At 36.7% G+C, this 16,288-nt stretch overlaps 1 protein-coding gene across 1 annotated transcript in view; it reads left to right on the top strand.

Moving 5' to 3' along the window:
* LOC127453858 (ephrin-A3-like) overlaps positions 1–14,904 on the top strand; it is a 66,709-nt gene extending 51,805 nt beyond the window's left edge. Inside the window, exons 2-5 of the mRNA XM_051720598.1 lie at positions 1,767–2,053; positions 4,195–4,260; positions 5,925–6,002; positions 10,938–14,904. Coding sequence (XP_051576558.1) covers positions 1,767–2,053; positions 4,195–4,260; positions 5,925–6,002; positions 10,938–11,059 — 553 coding nt within the window. The 3' untranslated portion in view covers positions 11,060–14,904. The remainder of the gene's footprint in view (positions 1–1,766; positions 2,054–4,194; positions 4,261–5,924; positions 6,003–10,937) is intronic.
* Positions 14,905–16,288: the final 1,384 nt, after the last annotated feature.

Genomic DNA, 16,288 nt, shown 5'->3' with positions numbered 1-16,288 from the left:
ACTTGAATCCGATTGAACATCTCTGGAGAGATCTGAAAATGGCTGTGTACCGACGCTCCCCATCCAACCTGATGGAGCTTGAGAGGTCCTGCAAAGAAAATAGGAGAAACTGCCCAAAAATAGGTGTGCCAAGCTTGTAGCATCATACTCAAAAAGACTTGAGGCTGTAATTGGTGCCAAAGGTGCTTCAACAAAGTATTGAGCAAAGGCTGTGAATACTTATGTACGTGATTTTTTTTTTTTTTTAATTTTTAATAAATTTGCAAAGATTTCAAACAAACTTCTTTCACGTTGTCATTATGGGGTATTGTTTGTAGAATTTTGAGGAAAATAATGAATTTAATCCATTTTGGAATAAGGCTGTAACATAACAAAATGTGGAAAAAGTGAAGCGCTGTGAATACTTTCCAGATACACTCTATATATATATATATATATATATACACACACACACAATATCAATAATAGCTTATAAGGTTACAAAACTCCTGCCGAAGCGCTGCGGGAAATCAGGATGCTGAAGTGGCCCGTTCACCAGCGAAGCGTCAAGCGGCAAGGTGGAGTAAATATCTGCCGGAACACTGCAGGGTAATGGAGATGAAAGATGAATCGCTGTCTTGAAGGAAGAAAATTCTGAGGAATGGTGTTTGTGCGCCCGCTTTTATACCAGTCAGCTTCACGCCTAAAAGAGCGGGGCTTAAACACCTTAGCCAATCCTGCCGTTATTGTAGAAAGGTTTCAACTAGATCGTGTAGAAGGACATTCCCCTTAGCGTCAGTGATGCAATGTCATGTGTATTGAATTGTAAGGGAACAAAATATTATAGCATTGACAACAATGCACACTTTATCTAACCTTGAAATAAGAGAAAAGAACTGTGTGTGCTGCTATATAATGTTTTATATAAAAACTACCTGCTTTGCCCTTTGTAATGGTTATACTGTAAAAGTAGAGTGCATGAGCTCCACTTGGATCATTGGAGTATTTCCTTTAAAACTGTATAAGAAAAGGCAGGAGGGTCTGTAAACTGAAAGGATTTTTTTTTTTTTTTTTTTTTGGAGGAGGAGGAATGTGAAATCACTTGCACCTGACCTTTTGCCATTTAAAATCAGATTGCTTGACTGATTTTAAATGTGAGGGCATTTGTATTTGCTCTCACATTCAGCTTTTCTGTTGGAGGAATGATTGTTCTGCTCAGCTGTATCCTGTTCTCTGGTGCCAAAACTGTGTGGTTTCACTGGCTATTCAGCTCAGATTTAAGTGGATTTTGCAGCACTCCAAAGCTAGGAGATTAGTGGTATTGGGGAGTTGACGTGAAATGTGATAAGCAGTGACAGCAGTATTCTGTAGTGTGACATGCTATACATTATCTAAAACTATTTTAATTATTATAATACATGCAGAATTTATGACCTTATTGATTAATAATTAATGGACCTGCATGGAATATTTGTACTTTTTAACATTCTTAAATTAATTTGTCACACTGCAGGAACATAACTAAAGTATACATTAAAAAAATGGTGAAAAGCTTCAAAGAAAAAGTGACCACTTACCTGAAATATACACTTTCACTTATACATTTATTTACATCGAAAGCTTAAATCTCGATGCTGATGCATATTTGTCAGCTTATTGTTCTATTTGAATGGTAGGTGGATGTTTATGCATAAAAAATATGCTCCATTTGGCATCTGATATTAGATTTAACAATCTCTGAGGAATAACTGATCATCTTGTATATTTGTGTCTCTCTCTGTCTCCAGACTTCGTAAGGAGGGCTACACATTGCAGGTGAATGTGAACGACTATCTGGATATTTACTGTCCTCACTACAACAGTAGTCAGAGGGGCGTGGTTGAGCAGTATGTGCTCTACATGGTCAGTTATCGTGGCTACCGCACGTGTGACCCACAGCTGGGCTTCAAACGCTGGGAGTGTAACCGCCCCCACGCACCCCATGCACCAATCAAATTCTCTGAAAAATTCCAGCGCTACAGCGCCTTCTCGCTTGGCTACGAGTTCCATGTTGGCCAGGAATATTATTACATCTGTGAGTAAAAATGTTTTTTAACTCTGCTATACACACTATGAAGTATTTATGATGATTTGTACATTACACAGCAGTACATTACTGTATTTGGATGAATCTCATGAAAACTTTCAAAAACATGTCCATCAAAAGAGAGAGATAATATATATATATATATATATATATATATATATATATATATATATATATATATATATATATATTTGTTTTTCATTTTTTTTTATGTTTTAATAATTTTGGATTATATTTTATTTTGATTTGGGGATGAAATGTGTCTTGGACATGTTTTCGTGAGTTACACCCATTTGTGAATACGTGATGGTTTATTACACAACTATTATAGATATGACTGTATCTTACTGTATACTCAGGGTTGGGAGGGTTACTTCTGAAATGTATTACACTACAGATTACAGAATATATGCTGTAAAATGTGATTTGTAACGTATTCCATTAGATTACTCAAGATCAGTAACGTATTCTAAATACTTTGGATTACTTCTTCAGCACTGGTAGATTTTTTCACTTGTTTTGACTATAAAAACTCTGCCAGTACAGTAAGACAAAATACACATGTTAAAAATACATTCTTTGAAAAATTTAAATATCTTATGCAGTGTTGTTTCTAAAACAAGGTAATCAAATTGATCTTGTTTTAAGGATTTTGAGATATTTTTGCAGGAAAACAATAAAAAAATTATTATCAAGAATAAGATTTTTGCCCTAATATCAAAGGTCTTACTAGATAAAAATAAATTATGATCCAATGTGAATTTTCTTGATAAAAAAATATGATCGTGCATGTGCATTTAACATGTGCATGTAAATGGCTAGAAATAGCATTTTAGCTTAGCGTGAAGCTGATAATTTACACAAGGTTTATTTCTGTTTCTTCTGCTCCAAACTTACTTCAAACTTACTTCTCTGTCTGCTCGTATGAATGTAACACATCATAAGAAAGTGTTTCACCGCTGTTCAAATGCACTTTGGATTGCATCATTTATAAGGACTAAATATTAAATGAAACAAATCACAATAAAATGCAAAGTAATCTCTTCAGTAATCAAAATACTTTTTGAATGTAACTGTATTCTAAATTCCAATGATTTAAACTGTAACTGTAGTGGAATACAGTTACTTATATTTTGTATTTTAAATAAGTAATCCCGTTACATGTATTCCGTTACTCCCAAACCCTGTGTATACTGTATACCAACAAGTAATGTTTCTAGCTAGAATTCTTAATGTCATTAAAAAAGAAATATTCCAGGTTCAATACAAGTTAAGTTCAATCAACAGCATTTGTAGTATAATGTTGATTGCCACAAAAATTCATTTCAGCTTGCCCCTTTTTCTTTAAACAAAGCAAAAATCAGGGTTACAGTGAGGCACTAACAATGGAAGAGAATGGGGACAATCCATAAACATTAAATCCTCACTGTTTTGAAATGTATAGCCATAAAACGTAAACAAAATGCATGTTAACATGATTTTAGTATGATAAAATCAGTTGCTAACCTTTTCTGTGTAAAGTTTTATCCAATTTTGCAACTTAATTGCTATGACAACATAACAGTGTGAACCCTAAAACGACTGTATAAACAGTCGTAATTAAATTATAAGCTTCATATTTCTGCCTTTAAACCCTTCAACAACTGGCCCCATTCACTTCCATTGTAAGTGCCTCACTGTAACTCCAATTTCTGCTTTGATTTTTTTTTTAAATTTAAAAGGAGGGGCTAGTCAGTTTTAATTATTGTTTTTCTGTTAATCAACATAATTCCACAAATGCTGTCAACTGAGCTAAACTTGTATATAACTGGAATATTGTTTATTTAATGACATAATGAATTGTAACTGTACACATTACATCTGTTGGTACATTATGCATAATAATCCACCTGTACATACTACAATAAATGTCCATACACAATACTGTCAGAACTTTACCCAATACTGTATCTGTGGATACCTTATCCATCAATTATCAAATAAGAGACCATAATCCAACAGGACACATTTCTTTCAAGAGACTACAAACTTGTATTATGACTTAAGCTTTTCTGTGGGGTGGAAAATTACAGTTCAATCTAAGCAATATTTCTGATGAACAATGACTGACATTACCTGTTTTGTTGTAGCCACGCCCACTCACCACCATGGCCGCAGCTGCCTGAGACTGAGAGTGTATGTGTGCTGCTCAACAGGTATCGATCTTTATTCATCTATCCATCCATCATTCCATCCATCCATAATTTCTTCCATCCATCCATCCATGCATCGAACCATCCTATTTTACAGCCAATTGATCCACCTTTCAGCCTATTTATGAAGTGTACTCAGTCCATGTTTCTTATAATCTTACAATCTGTCTTTTTCTAAATCAATCTGTTTACACGTGTTTGTATGTTCACAGAAAACACATTCTCTACCTCTCTTTCCCCAACAGGCTTCATGTCTTAATGTTGCTATTTGCCATTCTCTAGCTCATACACTTTTTTTATTTCTCCTCTCTCTCCTCGTTTTTTCTAGGTGCTGTCAGGATTTGTGTATTGTAACTGTCAGTTTGCTGGCACTGAGTGTTATTTTAACCCTTCACCCTCATCTGTCTCTCTCTCTATCTCTGACTAATTATTATTAATGAACATGTATGTGTGTGTGTGTGTGTGTGTGTGTGTGTGTGTGTGTGTGTGTGTGTGTGTGTGTGTGCATGCAAGTGAGCATATTGTGTGTTATCTTAACCTCTGCCCTCTGTCTTGGAGTCTTAGAGTTCTTGTGTCAAAATGAATATGATAGTCCTGCTCAGTCAGGTCTGAAATCCAGTGCCTTGAGTGCACAGAGCTAGTCAGTGCTGTTGTATGTGGCCTTAACTGAACTGGGAACAGTGACTACACACTCCTGCTGGGCATGACATGGAGGAGCTTACAAATTAATTCCCAAGGCCTTTGAGTACATCTATAAGATCCTACAAACAGAGAGAAAGACCGTGGGAGAATTTACCAAAAATGAATTGTGGCCTCTTATAGCGTCATTTCTTTCCACATGCTGCATTGTCTTTGCAATAATGAATTATGCAGAACAAGGTAATGGCCCCAAAATTTAGTGCTTAATGCAATTTGCATGACACAATTCTTGAGCTTGTGGTCAGTTCTAAGCACTAGGTTGTGGAGGATGCAGCAGACTACCGCGATCTGGCATATTTTACTGGGACTGTACAGCATCACTCTACCACTATGATCTAGACACCTGAATCGGCTCTTTAAAATCTTTAAAACGAAAGTGCGCTCGACTACACTGCACATCTCGATATATGCCTATATCCCTCATTTATTCATGATTTACTACTGCCATCATCAACAGACAATTTACACAGACATCTCTTTTTAATAAAAATCTATTTACCGCCTGTTATCTGTGGGTGGTTATAGTGTAAAATTACTTGCACCAGCCAGGTTTAGCTGAGTTTTTTTAATAAGGCACAATCTATAATAAGGCAAATTACATAAAAAAAGAAGGCGTGTTTGTACTTAAAAGAATGACAATGATTTACTTTAAATACTCACAATGCAGTGCTGTCACACCAAACTGAAATTTTCACAGTGATGTCTTGCGCCACCTACTGTACAGGAGTAAAATTGATTTTCAATTAGCGGTACCTATTGCAAAGGATTCGCACTATTGTGAAGTATTCGCATCACCTTTGGTGTGAAGGGGTAATCTATCAGCAGTTCATCTCGCTATTTTGTGCTGCATTCTGTGTGAAAGGGCCTTAAGACGCAGGTGTTTGCACTGAAATACAGCTTGCAAAAGTGTTGCAACTTTTAATTCAGTCATTTGTGTCTTTTTTTATTCTTCTTTCATGTTTTTACAGCATCTGATTCAGATGAGGAGACCCAGCCCACAGAGCCAGACTACACTCTAAGACCTAACATCAAAATGGATGACCTCGGTGAGTTACACACAAAACCCAGCTTGTCCAACCAGTAGGACCACACATATACAAATAGTCACTTATACATATGCATATTAATCACTGTCTATGCTGACATTTACACCCAAGGTTTCTGCACCCAGAACAGTAACATCCACACGCCTCAGTCGTAGTTATGCAGCAATCTCATAAATCGTGTGTGCACATGTGAGTGTATGTGTATTATCATAACTCAAATTTGATTTGCAGCAAAGAATCTAATTCCACTTAGGGTCACGTCATTTGAATTTGTAATTAAAATGCATATGAGACATCGACATATGATCTCAGTGAATTTCATTTCATTTCATCTCCGCTTCCTGAAAAGACGTGTACACATGATCCATGCTACACTAACAGAGCAAACAAACACAGGCAATAAATACAGCAGTTATCTGTAAACACGCATGTTATAGCCGATGACTGGCACTAATGAAGCCATAAGCTAGTTAGCTCAGTGTTAATAAGCACTGTGGCTAGTGTTAGCGCTGATTAACAGTGGCAGAACTAGCCCTCCAGTTCTTAGTCATCCTCCAGGCTTAGTGGCATCCTGCTCGGCAGTGTTGTCCTCTTACTATAAATTACTTTGGGCCTGTTTTCCACTTCTAAATATGGATGTACAGTGTTTTTCTGGGGGCTTATTTTTTTGAATACAGACGTGTATTCGGGCTTGCTAATTGACTGACCACTACTGTAATTGCTGCTGTCAAATATCCTCAACTACTGTTCGAGCTGTACTCTACATACACTTAGCACTTTATTAGGAACACTATGTTTTTTGTTTTTGGTACCATTCTGAGTAAACTGTTGTGCGTGACAATCCCAGGAGATCAGCAGTTACAGAAATACTCATCTGGCACCAACAATCATGCCACAGTTGAAATCACTGAGATAAAATTTTTTCCCCATTCTGATTTTCCCCAGGTTGATGTGAACATTAACTGAAGCTCCTGACCTGTATCTGATTGATTTTATCACCAGATTTTATGCATTGCACTGCTGCCACACAATTGGCTGATTAGATAATCGCATGAATAAGAAGGTGTACAGGTGTTCCTAATAAAGTTCTCAGTGTGTGAAAATGTCCTTATTAATTGTGAACAATAGTTCATTCTTTTGTGAAAGGATATAATTATTGACAAGACAATTTCTTTGCTGCAGTGAGATTTCATTCCCTGGCCCTCTTTCTTGTTTATTTGGGGCTTGTTTTGTTAGACCTGGTTGACTGCTTTTCTAGTGAGATCTGGCAACACTGCTGCTCATCCTCGCCACGACAGTGACCTGACTCAAGGACAGCAGCGACCGCACCATTTACATGAAAGAAATGTTTTTATTTGACTTCGTGTTCTTAAGGAATAAAGAGGCATTGATTTCTTTGTGTTTTTTCTAAGCGTTTGTTTTGAGACAGATGGATGTGGATGTGTTTTGGGTCGTCTCTGGGCCGGAGCCACCCAACGATTTCCAATAATGGAATCTGAGTACCAGCTCCCTCCCACTTGCTCCGATCAGAGGTTCAGTTTTCAAACAGGCCAGAGAGGGGAAGAGAACAACCACAAGAGGCCAGCCAGGTCTCAGGAAGCCACACATCTCAGTACTGTTCCATATATCTCTGTCCAATAGACAGTAAAAAAAAACAAAAAACTTTGTCCTTGCTCAGAGCTCACTGCTGTTCCATTAGTATTGACAACCTTAAAGAGCCAATAAATACGATTTTGCAAATGATACATTTCTAAAGTGTACACAGAACTTTAGATGAATAAAAAGTTACCTACGACGTTGCCACACACTGCAAAAATAATTTTCTTAATCTGTATTTTTGTCTTGTTTTCTTGTAAAAAATTGTTTAAAACATCCTTAAAACCAGATTCTTTTTTCATTTAAATTGAAAGATCAAGCTATATCCTTTTTATTATCTTGCACTGTTTTGCTTCCCAAGTCAAATCATTTTGTTTAAATGATGTTTACATGTTTTTACTGGAAGACAAAAATGCTGATTAAGAAAATGATTTTTTGCAGTGCATCAGTTGAATCTGTTCTAGTGCATTGAAACGCTTAAGAATGCTGCAAGTGTTTTTAAATTGATGGTTAAGGATAAACATAATAAACGCACATTCCCCTCAAGGCACTTCAATACATTTGGATTTAGACATCAATAAGAACATAAGTGTGTAAATTCTCATTTGTAGTTCTCTTTGGACTTTTAACATATTCTATAAATCTACTGGAGCATTTAGCCCCATTAATGGCAGTTCGTTTCACGCTACCGTCAGAGTTTGTATTAGTTTTTGTATAGAGCAACTCACACAAACACTCTTGCAATCACAAATACAAACGCAATAATGCAAATTTCATTTGGCCCTTGGGAAATAACATGAAAGAGGAAAAAGAGTTGTGTGGCAATGTGCTCATACCAGTCTGTCTATGTGGTTTTCATACGAGTGAAGAAAAACAAATAATTTCCTGCTTGTGTTAAGCAATATTATATCAGATACAAAAGTCTGAATGCACTGTAATGCAAGATTTGACTTCCTGTTCAGGACACTGAGAGGACAAGCTCAGTAGATATTTTGGTCATCTTGATATGCGGATACTATTATCAAATAAACAACTCACAAAAGCATTATTTGAAACACCTTCATCTGATCAGATAATCAATGATGAATCGGCAATACTAGTTCAGCCAGGTCATGTGATAGTATTTCTGGCCTGAGTTGTGCATATTGGCACAGAGTGTTGAATTCCAACATGTATTCATCCCACACAGCTCCTCTCTCCCACCTTGCGTTCAAGCCATCTAGTCAATCAAACATTGTCATGCCATAGTAATAATAAACTTTATTTGTGCAATGCATTTTAAATGTTTAGTCTGGCAAATAAAAAATATGCAAAACGTGAATAGAGTCCAACAATATAAAGTCAAGTCTTTATTACAAGGAAGATAAACAAAAAATAGTATCTTTAATTTTCCAGTTATTTTAGGAAATAATGAGCATTTACATTCACAATCTTAAACCGATTATGCTTAGTAAGCCAACAACGTGTGTGTGGTCATGTAAATGCCTTAAGGTTCCAATATACTTCTGAAAAAGTTCTTCTTCGTTCTTCGTTCAGGGGTAAAAAGAAATTCTAAACAGCCAAGCAACGGTATACTGTTTGCGAACATTCAGACACCCGCCACACCACTGTGGGAGGCGTTTAGAAGTACATTTAAATATGAGGACGATACATGTAAAACCTTAAAAATGTGTTATTGAATTGTATTGAACCCGGAACATTCCTTAAATTACTTTATCCCTAATTCTATGAATAGAATTCACATGAGGTCAGTAAAAGATGCCATTTTAACCACTCGATGGTGATTTAAAGTAATATATATGCAGTAGAAAATGTATGTCGTTTACATACTGAATTCATGGCACTAATGCACTAACATGCTATATGTCCATAATATGCACATAAATATTGTAATTTATGATGACACTGATACTATTGCAAAGATGGATGTATAAAAGACTGTTAATGTTCAGAATACAGACAAACAAATGGTGATAGAGGCATATCGTACTTTGGGCAGATGTGTGAATGGGATTTGATTAGATTTGATTCCTTTTGTAGACTAATTATACAAACAAAGTCGCATGACATGGTCTTGGATAATGTCTGTATGCGAGCGATCGTACAAATGTAGGTACATTTGCACCAGCTCGCTAATAACTCTGCATGTTGAATACTGACTAAACAACATAAACAAATTATTAGTTGAAGCTTAAGGTCACAACTACTGATGACGCAGACCAATGGCAGTAAGAAGGTGTTTAGCAGCCGATTATAAGTTTTCCAAAACGTTCGCCCAGACAAGCTGTTACGAACAACTGAAACTAACACAAAAACACCTTCTTTTGGCATATCCATTCATTCCTCCATTTCGTATGAAGTATATTGGGGCCATAAATGGCTTTCTTTTATCTGGGTAAGGTCATAAGGTCATTTTCTGTAAAGCTGCTTTGAAACAATGTTTGTTGTGAAAAGCGCTATACAAATAAAAATGACTGTACATAAATGTTTTAAGCAAAAACTGATCTGCACATGTACATTTTTGCCCATTACCCAGATTTTGCTCTGAATGTAAACACCTTTACCGGTGTTCTTACCAGCTTATCCAATGTCCGCAAGTCTTGTGCGCATGCCTGTTTACGTTTTGAAGTCAAAAGCAGAGAAAACCCTGATTTAAAATCTCATGTAAATGTGGTTTTCAACCCATTTTTGGTAGTTATGAGTGTACTGCTGTGCATGTAATCGTACTCAGTGATAAAAAAAGAAAAGAAAAAAAGATTAAAACGAAACTCCTTAACTCATTATTAAATCATGTGTTATTCTGATAAGTGGTGTTGCGGTAAAAAGTTGGCACAAGAAAATTAGCACCCCAGACATAAAAAAATGTAACATCTTTTGTCTGTGTCCTGTAACATCACATTATTCTGTCAAAAACAATCCCATATCGCATGTCTGGAGATGTTTCATGTCAGCCAATTTGCGTAACACACTGTTCCCTGTCAAGATGTGTTTATGAACTTGTCTATCACTAGACACCTGGTCACACACATGCAGACATAAACATACTGGTTTTGCTATTTGTCCATCTCCGGTGATGACGTAACAGAATTCCGTAAATTTCTTCAACGCATTTGGGCACTCCTCTCATAGCTGACTTCTGCACCTACATCACACACTTACACAAACAAAAACACAGACACCAACTATACATACATGACTGAGTCACTGCGTTTTATTTTTTACTTCTTCCCTCAGGTCAGAGTTGGTCAGAGATCAACTATACTAAGCGAGTCACGCCAACAATGCTGTCTAGACGTCAGCTGTTAATTTTGTTTTCATTTTCTCTGTCGCTCTTTCTAGATGACTATGATAATCATGAGGTTACCAAACTGGAGAAGAGCATCAGTGGTAGCAGTCCATCCAGGGATCGCCTTCTCTTGACCATTGCGTCAATTTTCTTCATTGCCCTCTTCGTATCCTAGCATCCAACTCCTAACTGTCGCCACACCAACGAGGCCTTGGGGGAAGGAAGGGTCCAGGGCCAGCAGGTTTGCGAATAAAAACAGGGGAGAAAGCTGGAACACTTCAAAAGCAATGGTAGTCAAAGAAAAGGAGACGGAACACTTGTTTGGAATGATGCTACAGCAGCTTGCTGAGTGTCAAGCACCAGCCCACAATTCAACAGTGCTATTCATGTCTTACAAAAACACAAACAATACTATTACAGATTTCAATACAATAATGAGAACTGTGCCATTTGGGTTACAATAGTGGGGATGTACTTTATGCGTGCATGTGTGTTTAGGCGTTTGTGTGGGTTTGCTGGTGCCTTCGGTGCTTGGGGCGGGGCACATCTTTCCTTCACTCTGAAGGTTTGATCGCTCCATTATCTGTGGATTGGCAGGTTAAAAGTTTAAGAGCTTCTCAGATTCTGTTTGATGAGAACTGATACCAAGATGTTGTTAACAGTTTAGAAGCTCAGATTACTCTTTAGCTAAACTCGGCAGAAAAACAAAGCCACTTTTCATTTAATGTACTTCCAAAAGTATTTGTTTCTCTCTCTCTCTCTGGGTTACTGTTACTACAGAGATGTACAAACCACTGGATGATCATGTAATTGCTGTCAGGGATGGAACAACGATATTCATTTGATGAGTTTAAACAAGTCTGTAATAGTAACAGAACTCGATTCTAAATCAACTAAAAAAGAAAACAAGTCACACTGTTTTTGACTTGTGCACTGTCAAGGCTACAATTTATAAAGCATTAAAATCCAGTTACAACTGATTCTTATTTGAACCTAGTGTGTTCGCACATAAAGGTAGGGCCAGTAAAAGGTGATTTGTTCTTTGATGCAGAAAATTGAGAGAGCGAAGTGATTTTGCAAACACAAGCGCCAACGCAGACGCATTAAACCCATCAAGACAAACAGAAGCCAAATAGCTTTTATTGTTTTGTTTCCTTCTGCCTTTTGATAAAAGGTGCTTGCTTGAGTGAGTGAGCGAGCATGTGTGTGCATGTAAGTGTGTGTGCATTAGCTCAGTGATGCTGGAATAATCTCCTCTGGACATTCTGTGGATTTAAAGACTAATACCTTAAACTGGAGATACTCTGGACAACACAAACAGAGACACTGTACATAAAATACATGCATTTATTTATGTTTGGAACAAATGGACATTGTGGACGGCCTTATGTCCACTCATTAGTTTGGACAATGCTGATTCTCGCTGGATTCAGAGAACTCTGAGATGCCAAACCAACTTCGGCTGGTTCATTCCAGTTCAAACCAGTTCCACTTGTCGCTGCTTGCATCAGACTTCTTTTGGTGGTGATCAGCAAGACCAAATGAAAATTGAGGGGTCCAGTTTCTAAGGCAACAGTTATTCAGTGGTGGTTTTCTATAATGCCACACACACCTAAAGGTACTAGGAGTTCAGCTGGAAATCAGAAAGAGTAATACAAACAAACAAGTGCTTTAGGCCAGGTAGTTATTGTGTTCTTATGATCTTTTCAATGGATAAACGGCAGCAAATATCATTTTACGACAAGGTCCCAAATTAAGACTCTAACATTTTTTTTACATAGTAAGCACCTTATCACGATGATAACAAAACCCTTCCACAGCCCATGATAGCAACCAGTGCTGCTTTTTGCCCTAGAACTGAACACATGCAAATAAATACTGCTTAAACTAGCAATGGAATGTGATTTAGGAAAAGTGATGTATGGTAGAGGATTTTTTTTAACATAGAGTCATAATGGAAGTTTAATGTTTTTATATGGACACCTTCTCTCTCACACCTGCAGGCTGTCTCTAACATACTGACATATATGAAGCCGTTTATTGTATCGTTCTGCTTTTGCTCTGCAAATAATTTCAATTCATGTCTGCTTTATATTCCATTATATGGTTGCTGTGGTAGCACTGTTCTAGAGCAACTTCAGAACAAATAATGGAACACTAACTTGAATGCTCAGAATGATGTGATGTAAGTATTTATACATTTTATTTGTTTCTTGACTTTCATGTTGTCTTTAAAGGTGTTGGGTTGAGGTAGCTTTTGTGTTTAGAAGGGTTTTCTCATTGAGTTTGGCTTTTTTAGGGGTTGTTAATATTTTGATGGCATAATGTAATATTTCAGAAGAGTTGATCAGGTAAATGGAAGGAAAAGTATCACTCTTAAAATGTGCACTTACAAAAACTTGGACACGAGAATAATGTGTGTGTGTGTGTGTGTGTGTGTGTGGGAGTGAGTGAGAGATTGCAACTGTTAGAAGTTGTCATTTGTATTAAAACTAGCCTAAATATCTGTTTTCTCTTTTAAGTGTGTGTGAGAGAATGAGAGATAATACTATAGATAGAGGGCGGTGTGTGCGTGTGTGTGTGCGCATATGTTTGAGTATTGTTTCTATTGTTTAGTCTGAGCATATTCTGTGTGAATGTGTGAGCGGGTGTGAGGAACTATTGTTTTGGGGGAAAAAACTAAAACATTTATTAGTGTTGGAAACAACCAATTACAATCATGTTTACCTTCAACTGGAATGAAATAAAAGATCCTGAAAAAATAAACTGTAAACTGAAGAAAAAAATAACAAAGCTTATAATAATAATCATGAAACAAAACATTGTGCCTTTGATTCAGATTTGTTACAGACACAATGACGTTAATTATGCACTCATATGTTTGTGTTAGATATTGGAAAATCCATCTGAATGTGCTCAGTCTCTGATTAAACCAATAAGTGTACACAAAACACACACGCACGCTGCAGTGCAGGGTGCTTGCTGCCATACACATCAACATATGCACTCATCTGCTGTTCTTATAATTTAGTTCAGGTCTACTCTGCCCCACTACTATCATAAAAACCATACTTTACAAATTTTTCTCACTCTCCATGTGTCATTTTTGCTCTCCATCTTCCGTGCACTCTTTCAAATCTATTAAAGTAGCGTAGAAAATCTTCACGCAGTGTGTGAGTATCAAGCAGCCCGAAGATGAAAGGATGACTATCAGAGGTCTAACTGATCCTGGGAGTCCTTATCTAATTATTTCAACTCAACACCACGTAAAGATATTTCTACATATCAAACGGCATTAAGGCATATGGGGCTTGCAATGTCACTTTTAAAAAATGATATATATCCAATTCGTTTTTACGTTTTGAGCAAACTTTGGGCTCTATCTCAGGCGTACATGCACAGATAACTTTGTAATTGCATTTAGTTAAGTCAGAAGTGTTAAAGGCACAGTTAACTCAAAAAAAAAAAAAAAAAAAAAAAATAAATAAATTCTGTCATTATTTACTCACCTTGAAGGGATAGTTCACCCAAAAGTGAAAATTCTCTCATTATTTACTCACCCACATGGCATCCCAGCTGTGTATGACTTTCTTTCTTCTGCTAAACACAAATTTTAGAATTTAGAGTTCAATGCAAGTGAATGGTGGCCAGAATTTTACCACTCACCAATAGTATTTTGACACCGTCATGTTGCCAGATTTGAACAAGTTTGCAGGCAAACAACACTGCGTGCTGCGTGCATGAAAGCCAGCAAATGAACTGGATCAGAAATAACAGATTCCACCCGACCTAAAAAGCCTCGCCATCCATCTAAAAACCACCATGACCAGAGGCGTAGTAAAACAAGGATAAATATTGGAGATACCTTTGGAAGATGGAGACGGTTAATTTGCGTGTCAACATTCTGGCAACCCGCATGAGCTTCAAGTCTGGACAGACATGGCAGACAACTCTCCAATATTTTGAATTTGGACTGCAGTACCCATTTCAAATGCTTGTTGTCAATCTTACATATAGCACCTTTAATAAAGTGCTGAAATCAAGTATGGCGACTACATTGTTAACGAGAAACCTCTTAAAAAGTTTTGATGTTATCGATGATATATGAATTCAGCGCTTTGTAAATAATTAGCTTTAAGAGTTAATTACAAATTACATTTTATTCTGTCCATCACACAAAGTGATCGTATCACTTCAGAAGACTTGGAATAACGGAATGTAGAGCATGAGAGCAGAAGTGTAGTCTAGGGCATACGCAGGCATACGACATATGTCCACCTATCTTTCATAGGATTTTGCGTATGCCCACCTGAAATAAGTGATGATAGGTATGGTCGCCAGAACAACGAGTAGGCTTTTGACCTTGAACTTTCAATCTACTAACGCAATGCCGCAGCACCGTTGAGTGAATTGTGTATATATAAAGTGTACAGAAATTCTCTCTAAACACGCATGGATGGCACTGGCAAGACAGACAGTCAGACTAAGCTGATCCACCAATCAGAATGTTCATTTCAGAAGCAATTGGATATTTGCTAACCAATCATATTTTCCATTTCAGTAAGGGGCGGGACATTTCCAGCATCTGATGCACAAGCATCCCTGGAGTAACCATAATTTGCACTGTAAATGTATTTCCCAGTTAAACGTATATATATATACACACACACACACACACACATTTAAATTTAACTTATGCAATCAAACTGTGAAAGTACTGCATGTTATTGCACCCCTGCTAGTTTTTGATGCTCTTTTTTTTTCTTTTTTTTTTTGCCTTTTACTGCTGTCGGTGGTGCCGTTTCGCGTGATATCAAATCTTTTCAGTTTATATTTCTAAATAGGGAAAAAAAGCACATAATATTACACAAATAAAACAAATAACCACTCATTTTTATGCAGGCTATATATGGTAATACAAGATAACGTGTTAATGTGAACATTACTACACTCATATTAGCTGCAAAGCTGAACAGTTTATTGCGTATTATGAATTAGTTTATTAGTTAGAGTAATTATAAAGTATTAACAATTTTCATAGTAGCCTAATAAAAGGAGCATTAATAAGATCTATAAATTTAAATACACATTTAATATCAAGTTACCATACCATGATTCTACACCATGCCAGCAAGAAACTTACCCTGATATACATTTTGTAAGTTTATGTGGGACTATAATTACAAGTCTTTTTTTTTTTAATGGAAAAAAAAACAACATTCTTACACATTTTACATATGTACTGTATATAAATGTAAATTAATTTTAGAGATCGGGTGCATGTGTTTTTTGTTTAGTTTTTTATGGGGGGTCTTTCATAAATTCACAGTATGCCCACCTCTTCAGACACTACTACACCACTACATGAGAGGTAGAGATTACATTTACTGTGGTTAGTGTTTTG

This window comes from Myxocyprinus asiaticus, chromosome 16, assembly GCF_019703515.2.
Source record: "Myxocyprinus asiaticus isolate MX2 ecotype Aquarium Trade chromosome 16, UBuf_Myxa_2, whole genome shotgun sequence".
Lineage (NCBI taxonomy): Eukaryota > Metazoa > Chordata > Actinopteri > Cypriniformes > Catostomidae > Myxocyprinus > Myxocyprinus asiaticus.
This window is presented reverse-complemented; position numbering and strand designations above follow the sequence as displayed.